Source organism: Perognathus longimembris, chromosome 4 (genome assembly GCF_023159225.1).
Source record: "Perognathus longimembris pacificus isolate PPM17 chromosome 4, ASM2315922v1, whole genome shotgun sequence".
In the NCBI taxonomy this organism is placed as follows: domain Eukaryota; kingdom Metazoa; phylum Chordata; class Mammalia; order Rodentia; family Heteromyidae; genus Perognathus; species Perognathus longimembris.
In genome coordinates this window covers 20621645-20634830 of record NC_063164.1, presented here as the reverse complement: position 1 = coordinate 20634830, position 13186 = coordinate 20621645, and the positions used below count along the sequence as shown (strand labels likewise).

The following is a 13186-nucleotide window of genomic DNA, read 5'->3' as shown; positions in this document are numbered from 1 at the left end:
TTATGTGATCGTTAAGGGTATAGCTATTGGGCACTTGTGATCCTCTGCTGTGACTTGCCTAAACTTGTACTAATAATTCCCAATAAGAGAGACCATAAAGTCCATGTTTCTTTGGGTCTGGCTCACTTCACTTAGTATAATTTTTTCCAAGTCCTTCCATTTCCTCACAAATGGGGCAATGTCATTCTTTCTGATAGAGGCATAAAATTCCATTGTGTATATGTACCACATTTTCCTGATCCATTCGTCTACTGAGGGGCATCTGGGTTGGTTCCAGATTCTAGCTATGACAAATTGCACTGCGATGAAGATTGTTGTGCTGGTGGCTTTACTGTGATTTTGTTTCTGGTCTTTTGGATAGATACCCAAAAGTGGGGTTGCTGGGTCATAGGGGAGTTTTATATTTAACCTTCTGAGGAATCTCCATACTGCTTGCCAGAGTGGCTGAACCAGTTTACATTCCCACCAACAATGAGGTAGGGTTCCCTTTTGGCCACATCCCCTCCAACAGTTGTTATTGTTAGTTTTCTTGATATATGACATTCTTAGTGGGGTGAGATGGGATGAAAAGTTAGAAGACACCAGAACCATGAGAGATACTTTTTTATATATAAAGAAACATTACAATATGTTGTTTGAAAGGACATACGTTAATATTCAATGGCATATTCTGATTTTAGAGTAGAACTTTAATAAAAATGTTTTTGAAAAAACATATTTAATGAAACAGAGATCTTAGTTTTTACAGTTCAATGCATATTTTAATATATTTCATAGTAAATGGGTTCAAATTAGGGATCTGGAAAAACAATTACAATTTTTCTAAATGCAAGAGTTTTCACATTTTACATTTGTACTTTTGATCTTTAAATCACACTCGATGTGACCAAAGAGAGACCTTTAAAATTGATTTGGTGTTGTTCAAAATTGTTCATAAGTTTTAAATCTTCTCTCTCTTTGAAAGAAAGTTAAAAATTTTGTTTCATGTAAGAAAACTAATGCTACACATAGTTATGAAAAGGTACATATAGTTATGATTTGAGGAAAGTTCTATTTGACCATTTTAGGGCTTGAAATAAATGCAGGCAATTGTTAAAATACTTTTGTTCATTTTTAAATCTCCCATAGGTATGGTTTATTCTCATTCTTGGGCTGCTTACAAGTAAAACTGATGAGAAAAGAACATGTATATATTTGATTTCCCCAAGCTAAAAGTCTCAAAAAATGAGAATGAAATGGGTTTGTTATTTAGGTTCTAATCTAATTAATTTTAAGATAAGAATATAAATTCACCAAACTCACATTTGAAGCCAAAACTAAATACTAAACTCTAGAAGTATAAAAACATACTTTCCATCTGCCTTATTAAGAACAGCCTTATTCTTAAATATTCTTGTGATACCAATCATAAACTGTCATCCTGTAGCCTAATTCTGACTAAAATTCTTTAAAACATGGGGATGTCAGTAAGTGGCTTCCTTTTGTAAGCCCTAGCTAGGTGGGAAGCCCCAAAGTGGACAATCATACTTCGAGGCCAGCTTATGAGAGTTCATATCTCCTTCTCAATCAGCAGCTGGGTGTAGTAGTGCTTGTGTGCTCTCCTAGCTACACAAGAAGTGCAAGTAGGTCCGTGCAGGTTCCATATCTTGAAAATAACTCATACAAGAAAAGGGCAATGGGCATGTCACAGCAGTAGAGCATCTGTCCAGCAAGTACAAGGTATTGAATTCAAACTAAGGTACCACCAAGTATAGGGTTAGCATTGTACACAATTTTAAATTTTGATCATAAAAAATTTTCACTGCTTTAAATGTATATAAGACTAAATATAAATTCTAATTTTTAGTTATGTAACTAGCTATTGAAAATATTAGAATTATACACATTAGACTATTTCTTATTTCCTATCATCCTTCCTAGAGTATTGTTTCTCATATATATGTATATATGTATATACATATATATCTGTTAAACGTGCATTTTAACTTTGACACTAACTTGTCTTTAATATTTCTAAGATAAAGAAAAAACTCATATATATACATATATACATAATTTTAATTTATTTATTTATATTTAAGGAGACTTCCAAATAATGAATATGGATAATTTTACCTCTGATTTATCTTTTAGGATGTGGGAAGACCATCAGCACTTTGAGTCAATGTATATTTTCAGATTAAATGGTACTTAACCTCTGAGAAGAAAAGTACATTTTCCTAAACCAAGTGTAAATTGCATAGCTTTTTCAAATGCAATACAAGTTCCATGATTAGATTTAGTACAAAATCAAGTTTCAATTTAAAAGCCAGATGTAAATACATACATACAAAATTGCATATGTATTATGCTTAACAATCTTAGAAACAGCTTGCAGAACTATCAAGCTTTGAAAATTCCATTTAACCAAGAATGCCTGCTTTGACCCAACTGCCCTGTTGTAATACTCTTCTTACTCTTCTTTTTTGCTTTTCAGTATTCTTCATATCACCTAGCTAAGACATCACCAAGTAAATACTGAAAAAGACTACATTTCCTTGCAATGGTATTTTTACATGGAATTCTAACAAAAAGATAAATTGAAGAACTTGGAATACCTTCTCTTGTTCCAGTGCGTGTTTTATCTGAGCAATATATTTCCCAGAGGCATAATTTCTTGGAACCTCATAAAAATAGGTTCTTGGATATAATGTAGTTGCCATTTGTGAAACTAAGTGATAAGGAAAAAAAGCTCAGACGACTGTGCCCAATGAATTGGTATTGAAATAATACAAAGACTTGATAGAAATGTGACTTATTAGTCCACCATTTCCAGAGCTACACATATACCACTCCTCTGTGTTAGATTCAGGTTTAACCACAGTCTTATTTTGCTGTCTCATCATAATATGTGCACAACTAAAATGCATATGCTGTACCTGAAAACGTTATTCAGATTTTTTGGTAAATGTAAGGATATAATGCATGTGGGTAAATTTTATAATGCTATAGATGTTTTGTTTAAATAATATTTCTCTCTCTAATTTTTAATGATATTACATAGGACTACTCTCATTCTTGTACCAATCAATCTCTCCAACACCATCTCCTCCACACAAGTCATTCTCACAGGTATTTCATGAGCTGAAACCAGACTGTGGTCAATAATATTTAACCTGATAAAGAAAACCATTTTCTTACCCAATAATTAAATATTTTATAAGTTACCTACTTATGTTTACTTATGTTTGACATGAAGGATGTTGCTTCATTACCCCTGCTATGCAATGGAGAGCTCAGCCACAGAATAATTAGATGTGTATGAGGAAGATAGGAGACACATATGCTAATACAATAAACACACAACACAGGTCTTGAATTCTAGTTATCTGCTTTGTACCACCAAAATACAATGGAAAGCAAGCCTAAAGCAAGACACAGGTTCAAATGTAAATATCCAAGTATTTTTAATAAGTCTAACTAGCCGTTACTCCTCACAGAAAATAGCTAAAGAGAAGGTCAAACATAGTATACTTGGTGCAACCTAAATACCATCATTTCCAAGAATCATCCTGGATTTTATTGTAACAGAATAACGAAGTCAAAGTCTTAGGTTCTAATAAGCAATTTTTACTCTCTGGGTAACAATTTTCCTTCCTGCATATGTGTCATTAGCTAGGAGCTTTTGTGAGAAAGAAAACTAAAAAGCATCAGTCTTTCCCAGCACTAGAAAAGCAGTGAAACTTTTGTAAGTCTTATGCCTGTATGCAAAACCAATTCTTAAAGTATGGAGTGTCCTATATACATCCTAATAAGAAGAAGGTATGTGTGTATGCATACATATATTACACGTAATAATTATATATCATATATAATATTAATTGCTACATTAAACAAAAGATATATTTGAATTTAAATACAAGACATTCATTCAGAGAGAAAATGAACTATTTCTGTGATGTTTTTTCTAAAGTTTATTTTTATTTATTTTTGTGCCAAATACTGGGGCTTGAACTCATGACTTTATCCCAGTGATTCAGGGGCATTATTACTATTCCAGATTCATACACAAGATTTTATGTCTGTGTCCTAATAATCTTACTATATAGTATTTCCAAAACAGTTTGTGTAAGATTAAAGTGAAGCCACAGATTAATATTAGGTCATAGTAGTCACTGCATGTCTTAAAAACTAGGTCAATTGAGGGGAATGTTTGGGTTGGGAGGGATGGGGGAAAAGATAAAAGGACTGATACCAATCGAGATGTGTTATACTTATCAACTGATGTGTTGAGGGGCAACTCCTTTGAATAACTACTTAATGATAAAAAAAATGCAATCCACAAATGCTATACCTATTACAACAATGGATGGAGATAAATATCAATATTCCTTAATTTAGTCTACATTATATATCATACTGCTTTACATGGCTGACAATTAAGACTGCTTAAGTTAGATATATAAAACAGAGAAAATAAACTTGAAGTATACAAGCAAGTAGGTCATGCACTTTCTAGAAGCACTGAGTTATCGAATGCCAATGGTAGCTAGGAAGATCAGAAATAACAAAAGAGAGGGAGCTGGCAGGAATTCTAATGAGGGTAAAGGTCTAACGGTTCATTCCCATTACTTGCTACATTTTGCCTTGTTTTAGAGAGTTCACTAAGAGTAAGACAATAGCACAAAATATGTGATCTTTATGCCTTGCTGTTTCAGTTTTATGCCTTAACCTTGTGATGGTGATAAAGTACATAATAAATAAGTTTTAGGGCCTTTTTCTCTAGCCAGCTATGTGGTTACTTGAGGGTCGAATGTTAAACACAGTCAACTAGATTTCTTTTTCCCCAAAAAGCAATACAAAAATGCCGAGTTAAAAGAGTATCAAGGTTGCTAGAATAAAAGCATCTTGAAACCATCTAAAAGGTATTTCAATGAAATATACAATATCTAACTCAAACTATTACAGGAGTTTTAAAAAAATATTGTTTGTATCTTCAGTTCAACCTTAGGTAATTTTGTTTTCTTCCAGACATTTTAGGAGGTAGAATATGTTTCATTTTATTTATAGTATGAACAATCTTATTTTGTTTAAGGAATGAAGGAATTTTAGATAGTTACTATTAATATTCAAAAATATTTCATGAAATCTAGTTGTAAAATTACTAGATATTCCCCCAGTCTTCATAAAGAAACTACAGACTGGAAAAGAATCATTCCCATGTTAGTAACTTGGGTAAATGTTTTCTTTCTCCGCTCCTGTTATCTGTTTCATAGTGTGGGTTCACATCACTCATGTGTACGTCTTTCTCTAACACTCAACATGATAAGACCAAAGGCTGTCATGTTCCTGCTGCCCTTGTGGACAGGAACTAACTCCCAAAGAAAATGAATCTTCTTGGTTATGATCCCAGAGACTCCTGAGAAAGGATTCTGGTCCAGCTTGGGTCATATTCCTCCACATAGAACCAGAGTGAGGTCTCAATGAGATTACATAATTATGCAAACACAGGATGTATTCATTCATAAAACATCGCACATATAAAACCAAGATCTATAATCTAAGAAAACCATTCATTTAATTGTCCACTCAACAAATATTTATCTTTCAACAATTCAAGACTACTCTCAATAGTGAGTGTGCTGATAGGAAATGAGTTAAACAAGTGTAGGCAGAATGATCAAGAGTTCAAGGCAAACCTCGGGAATACAGTTACCTGAAGGTGCCATACAAAACAAAACAAACAACAAACTACCTTGATATTTAGAGGTAACAATAAGAATGAAAAAACCTGCAAAAACAAAAGTAATTTCTTCATCTACTAAAGATAGAAATAAACCCAGAGTAATTTTTTTTTGTCAACACTGAGGTTTGAATTCTGAGCCTCATCCTCACTAGATTGACACTTTAACACTTGAGCTTTGCCTGCAGCCTTGATTTTTCTGGTTAATTGTTTTTCTACCCAAGTCGGTCCAAAATTATGATACTCTGAAATTTAGTCTCTTGAATAGCTTGGATGATAAGCATGAGCCACCACTGCCCAGCCAGAATCAACTGTAAGATCATTACATAAGATTCTTACATCAATGCAATATACAGTTGAGTCATTCTTAGAAGAATGGAAATTGTGGGCCTCTGTAAAAGCTTATTCACTATATCACAGTTCTGTAAACATATCTCAAGGGTATGGGATCTATGAAATAGATTAATGAAAGTTTACTACTCATTCATACAAATCAAAACTTACAGGAAGTAGTGGTAAAATATGCAACAACTAGTCTCCTTCTTTATATGGGTTCTATCTATTATAATGTATCTAAATAGTGCAGATTATATATTTTTGGAAGGAGGCCTTTCAGAGCACAAACAAGCCTTAATGTGTTTATGAACAGGAATAAAAGATAAATTAAATGGAAAGCTTTTAGCATAATTTGAAATAATGGATCATCCAGTGGCACAGAATATTGAAAATGTTGTCAATCTCTGCTTTCAGGACTCCAGGAGAAAAGTATTCACAGTGTTCAGTTTTTTGAACAACAAATAAAGAAGCGTCTGGTTTTTTCTCCTCTTCCCAGTGTTGACTTACTCTACTTTCCTACTTTAAAGGCAAAACACCATGAAGTATAGTTTTTGTTTGGCTGGTTAAATAATGTTTTTTGATTGTGCATTTGATGGATTGAATGTTGTTTTCATTCATTTGTTTTCAGACAGAGTTTGACCTTAACTACATCCCCCAGGCAAGCCTTGAACTCCTGATCACCTTGACTAAGCCTGCCTGGTGCCTGGATTATAGGCATGGGCCACCACATTCAGCTAAAGTCTAATTTATTCATTCCTTTCTCTTACCTTATAAGATGTTACAAGTTACAATTATAAAATTATAAAAGTGTAAGTTTTCTTGACTTAACAACTATCATTTACAATACTATGACTACTTCAGTTGTCAATGAAATATATTTTCATATATTATATATGTGTGTGTCTCCATATATGTCTCAATTTTATGTGTAGAGACATATATATATGTATGTATGTGTGTGGGGGGGTGTATAACAACCAAATCAAAGATCACATAAGAAGGAAAGCAAAGATATCTTTAGATTTTACTTGTTACTTTTCTCAATTTTTTTTCTATTGGACTGATGTATTTCTTTCTGCTGCTTAAGAATTCAGCTTTCTCCATTATATATTCCTTTTCTGAATGACATTGAGTTTCTTACATATGATCTGGGATATCTTGTGCATATTCAATTTTAGAAAAACAGCTACCCCCCACCCAGTATAAAAGGAAAGTATTAAGGGCTTCTCTGAGATTCAAATAACATTTACTGTATACTTTGAATAAATATGTCATAGTTCAAAATCAAAATTACTAAAATATTTGGTGCGAATAGAACAAATAATGAATCAGTAGAATACAGAAATCATTTAAACAATTATAGATGTAATACTCAATGTATATACATTAAACCTAAGCTAGGAACCTTGAGGAGTTGGGTGGAGAGTGACTAGATGAAAGGGAAGTTGATTGACATGGCTGACAGTGACAAGATATATCATACTCATAAATGGGCCTGTTAAACAGAAACACTTTTGCACAGCTATTTAAAGAAAACAGGTGAAATAAAATATTTTTAAAAAGAAACATTCTCATGCATTACACAACTGTGAGTCCTTTTATTAAGTAACATCATAAACTATAAATTATTATTATGCATTGAGCTGCTTCTTTTTCTGAAGCTGCTACTAATTCTAAACATAGAATATTTAAAAGTAATTTTACTACTTATCTAAGTAAAGACTTATTTAAATTATCATAGCTCACTAAACAATTTACTATCCAAGAAGTACTCTACTATGATAATGTTTGGATATCACTATTAGGGAATGTCTATCATCTATTTATCTAAAATAGTTTCATCTATATGCAACATTATTGCTCCTGAGAAATATTTAAATATTGTTGAAAAAATCAAACATATTTCATAGATGTCACCACTTAAAATGAATCATAGTGATACTTGTCTAAATATAAGAACTTAGTTATGCCATGACCACATTGCCAACTCACTTTCTCACAATCACTTTGAAGTTCAGAGTTTCTTGTATTTATATCAGCTACAGCTGGAATAAACTGTAGGCATTACCACTAACAGCCTTTTAAACAGAGTTATGTCAAATCGGAGCTAAAAGAAATTACCAAAAGGACTGATTGTTTCTGGGTAAACTCATACACAAATACATGTGCATGTGTGCACATGCACTTATCACCCTTTGTAAGTACTTGTGGTTTGTCTTCAGCATACTTTTAGTAATTAATAGGGATTCTGATGGTAATAATTCATAAATTCCAAAGTGACAGAAATGGGTAGAAAAGAAGATGACTAGGTAGTGTCACCAATTCTCTTGGTTGGTTGGTTTTCTGGTTGGTTTTCTGACTATCCTAGTCTCCAGCCTGTCAGAAAGCACAGACTTACAACCTGTCATGTTTCTCACCGTGAAAAAATCTTTTATCAGTCTGGCAACAGTAAGTGATCTAAACTCAGGGCTCCAATTGGGGTCGCATTGCTACTCTTATTTTTTTGCAGGGTGTATTCTGTTTCACATTATCTTCTGCCTATAGTCACAGATGCTGCCAGGCCAAAATAAATAAATAAATAATGCTTAACTTCCAGGTAGATCCAAACAAGTGGTCACTGATTATACATCATGAAACCACTGATCACTCACAAAGAAATAAAGCACAGAGAGCACCTACCCGCAGGAAGGAGAGGTCTCGATTGTGCTCAATGCTGGTTATCTCCAGATTACCCATGACGACCTCACAATTCTCATAGTACTTGCGCAAAGCTCGGTACTGTTGCTCCAGGTCAGAGAGAGAACTCAGTTTATTCTCCGTTCCTGCACACACTGCAAAGACAAAAGGAATGCATGACATTATATACCCTTTAAATGACGTGAACGATAAGAATACTTCCTGCAAAACATGTCTTTCAAAATTCCCTAATTAAAGTATTTCCAACGTCATTAAAAACCATTGATCAGCAACTGGGCTTGTGGCCTAGTGGTAGAGTACTTGTCTATCATGCATGAAACCCTGGGTTTGATACCTCAGCACCATGTATACAGAAAAAGCCAGAAGTGGTGCTGTGACTCAAGTGGCAGAGTGCTAACCTTGAGCAAAAAGAAGCCTAGGACAATGCTCAGGCCCTGAGTTCAAGCCCCAGGACAAGCAAAAAAAACAAAAACAAAAACAAAAAAAAAAACAAACAAAAACAAAAAAAGATCATCATTGTTAGTAAAATAACAATATTTCTTCCAAACTTATTTATGCTAACCAACGAACAACAGTAACTAGGAGTGGGTTCCACAAAATCTCCTTAAAGTTTATCATTTTTCAATTTCAATTTTATTTTAAAGCTATGTACAAAGAGATTACATTTACATAAGTAAAGTAATGAATAATTTTCTTTTAAACAGTATTGCCACCCTCTCTCGTTTTCTCTCACTGCCCCCCTCTCCAAAAGTTGTAAAGTTCATTTCCATCATAGTGTCTAGTGAGTATCACTGTTGCATTGGTTCAACTTTCATCCCACCATTTCCATAACTTTCCTACCTTTCCCCAAATCAGATAAACTTATATACAAGAGAAAGGGCACAGAAATAAAAAACTGTGACCACAAAGAATAAACCAAAGACGGAGAAAAGAAAGAAGAAAAGGAATAATTGCCAAACAGTACAATAAAATAAAGCCTTTTTTTTTCCATTTCTTGGAGTTCTTTTTGATAAACATCGTTTTACACCATCATAAGCATATGGTTACGCAGCCATTGTGATCCTATATAGAGAATATCCAGATATCCTACTTTTACAAGTGAGGTAAACCATGCACCCTATGTTTCTTTGGGTCTAGTTTACTTCATTTAATATGTTTGTTTCCAAGTCTTCCCATTTTCTTATAAATGGGACAAGGTTATTCTTTCTGATGGAAGCAAATAATTCCATTGTGTATATATTCTACAGTTTCTTGATTCATTCATCTGCTGAGGGACATCTGGGTTGATTCCATATCTTAGTGATGGTAGATAATGCTGCAATGAACATAGTCCTGCTGGTAGATTTAGGGTGGCTTTGTTTGTGGTCATTTGGGTAAATGCCCAGGAGTGGAATTGCTGGGTCAAGGGGAAGCAATATGTTTCATCTTTTGAGAAACTCACTACATTCTAGAGTAGTTGAACATGTTTACATTTCCACCAACAGTGTAATAAGGTTCCCTTTTGGCCGGCCACATTCATGCCAGCATCAGTTACTATTAGTGTTCTTGATAATGGCCATTCTAACTGAGGTGAGGTAGAATCTCAATGTTGTTTTGATTTGCAATACTTTTATGGCCAGAGATGCTGAACATGTCTTCAAGTGTCTGCTGACCATTCTTACTTCTTTGGAGAAGTCACTCTCGAAGTCTTTATCCCACTTACTGATGGGGTTGCTGTTTGTTTGAGGATTTGTTTTGAGGTGATTTAATTTTGGAGCTCTAAGTATATTTTAGATATGAGGACCCTATCTGGTGTATAGCTAGTAAAGATCCCCAAACGTAAAACAATTTTATTTGTTGTGAACATACAGACCATGTAAATAGTTTACTTCATTTAAATCTAGTTTCCTTTAGAATTTATAATTTATACCACTTCCTACAGAGTAATTATGTACATGAAAATAACTTAAAAGCAAAAGTGGCCAATAGCATTTTTCTGTCTTAAAATAATATTGTATATTGCAATATTACAATATTGCATATTGTAAAAGTTTTCTGGGAAATAGTCTGCATAATTATAAAGCATTCCTGGAAACCTAAAAACAGCCTATCTTTAATTATATGTTGAATGATTTCAGACAGAAATATTTTACACATATACTGTAAACAAGATTCATAAGAAGGAATAGAGGCATGGCTCAAGTGGCAGCCTTGAGTGAAAAAGCCAAGTGAAAGAACTAGATCCTGACTTCAACCTCGCAAACAAGCATGCCGACACGGGTGCATGCACATACACAAACAGACAAAAAGACCTTTTTCCCTATGACATATCAATGTCATATGCTGTCTTTCTTTGTCATATTCTGCTTCGAATAAGCTTGATTATCATCTTTGCTTAAAAATACATGTCAGCAAACATAGCATTTACTGATATCATTATCATCTGTTGATATCAACTATATCATGCCGGAGCAGATTCCTGAGCTTCTGATAATAAATTAACTCATTTGAGCCATCTTTAATGGATGGATGGGGTTGATTCTGCTCTTTTGTGAGCATGTTTGTGTGTTTGTTTTCTTGATATATTTTTTGTCTTCTAGGTCAGGTTTTTAGTTGTTATTTTTCATGTTGTGTAGAGTAACAGAATGGATGCCATGATGAAGACGGCTAATGGCATTTCCACCCTTTACAACAAACATTCCAATGACCATTCCTAATAAAAAAAATTGTATTTGTCTCCTTCTCTTCCACGTACATCTGGGTAATGGCTAAAAGCTTTCACGTTTTGTCTATCATCTTCACATTCTTTATTTAAAACATTGTTCTAGCATGATTTTATCTCCTTGCTTATTCACGCTTTCTTCCACGGAAGTCCATGAGCTTCTTATCTCCAATGAACCACCAGAAAACTGGAGGTGAAATTAATTAATCTCCTATTTGTTGTAAATAAAAGTTTAATAACATATTATTTGAAAAAAATCAACATGCTGTCAAATAAATTAAAAGGTTCCCAATAATTTTAGTACCATAAAAATTTACACAAGTGTTGTGATTTATGTCTGTTACTCTATGGGCAATGTCAATACATTATTGCATATTTCCTATTGCGTGACTATGAGAAAAGTGATATGTAACATGTAACATCTTTGAATTGAAATAAAATCAGTTTGTGGCAAATTATTATTGCTGATACATCATATTTTCAAATGTTTAGAAATTTTTTTCACATTTTTTGCCATGAATATGTTACAAAATGCTATAAACTTTGAGGAGACAGATGGAATTAATTTGCCATTATTTTGTTTCTCCTTAGCTATATAACAATAAAATTACTATTAAATAATATTCATCCAATTAATATTGAAGCCAATATAAATGACTCAATTCACAAAGAGATTCCAGTGTGTGTGTGCATGTGTGTGCGTGTGTGTGTGTGTGTGTGTGTGTGTGTGTGTGAGACAGTACTGAGCTTGAACCCAGCTCAAGACCTAGGCATTGGCCTTTTGTTTTTTCACCCAAGGCTTGAGTCACACATCCATTTCTGGTCTCCCTCATAAGGAATAATTAGCACAGGTTTAGGCTAGTCACAGCAGAGGATCACAAGAGCCTAATAGCTATGCCCCTATGAATGTATAAGATAATTCTAAGTGAAATGAACTCCATGTTATGGAAACAACTGTTATATCACTGTTGTAATTACTTTCAACATGCCATGTGAAACCATAGCTTCTATTGTTGATGATCCTCTTGTATGCCCTTCCTGTGGTTGTACCTGCACCATCACTGTATCTTATCTGAGTACATGGGAAACTGTATATACTGGTATTAGAACTAGGAGAGTGAAAGGGAATACCAAAATCGAGAGACACAGGATAAAAAGACAAACGACTACAGAAGCAATACTTGTAAAACTATTTTGTGTAAACCAACTGAACAACTCGTGAGGGGAGAGGGAAAGGGGGAGGGGGAAGGGGGAATGAGGGAGGAGGTAACAAACAGTACAAGAAATGTATCCAGTGCCTAAGGTATAAAACTGAAACCTCTCTGTACATCACTTTGACAAATAAATCTAAACAAAAAAGAATTTCGTGCATTATTTTTGCTAGGGCTGACTTCAAATCACAATCCTGAGATCTCAGCTTCTTAGGTAGCTAAGATTACAGGCATGAGTCAACACTGCCTGGCTTCTACCATTCAATAAAGGATCCATTCTGTTTTGTACATATGCTTATTAAAATATAAACTTGTAAATAGGAATGTTTGCAAATGTTTTTCAACAAAGGATCCTCTGATGAACAAAATGCCTGATTAAGCAGGACATTCACTAAGCAGACTAACAGTTTGAATTTTAAAATAGTTTAGTGAGCTTTTCCTCTATATTTATGTTCGAAACATTCAAGAATCGATAGTATATGCATCGTAGCTTTTATCTTGAAAGGCAGACATGGTTGT

At 33.8% G+C, this 13186-nt stretch overlaps 1 protein-coding gene across 3 annotated transcripts in view; it reads right to left on the bottom strand.

Moving 5' to 3' along the window:
- The window catches only part of Erbb4 (erb-b2 receptor tyrosine kinase 4), a 975681-nt gene that overhangs the window by 597296 nt on the left and 365199 nt on the right, over positions 1–13186 (bottom strand). For all 3 annotated transcript variants that reach the window (XM_048344825.1, XM_048344826.1, XM_048344827.1), the window contains exon 2: positions 8738–8889. In XM_048344825.1, the coding sequence (XP_048200782.1) occupies positions 8738–8889 (152 nt within the window). The remainder of the gene's footprint in view (positions 1–8737; positions 8890–13186) is intronic.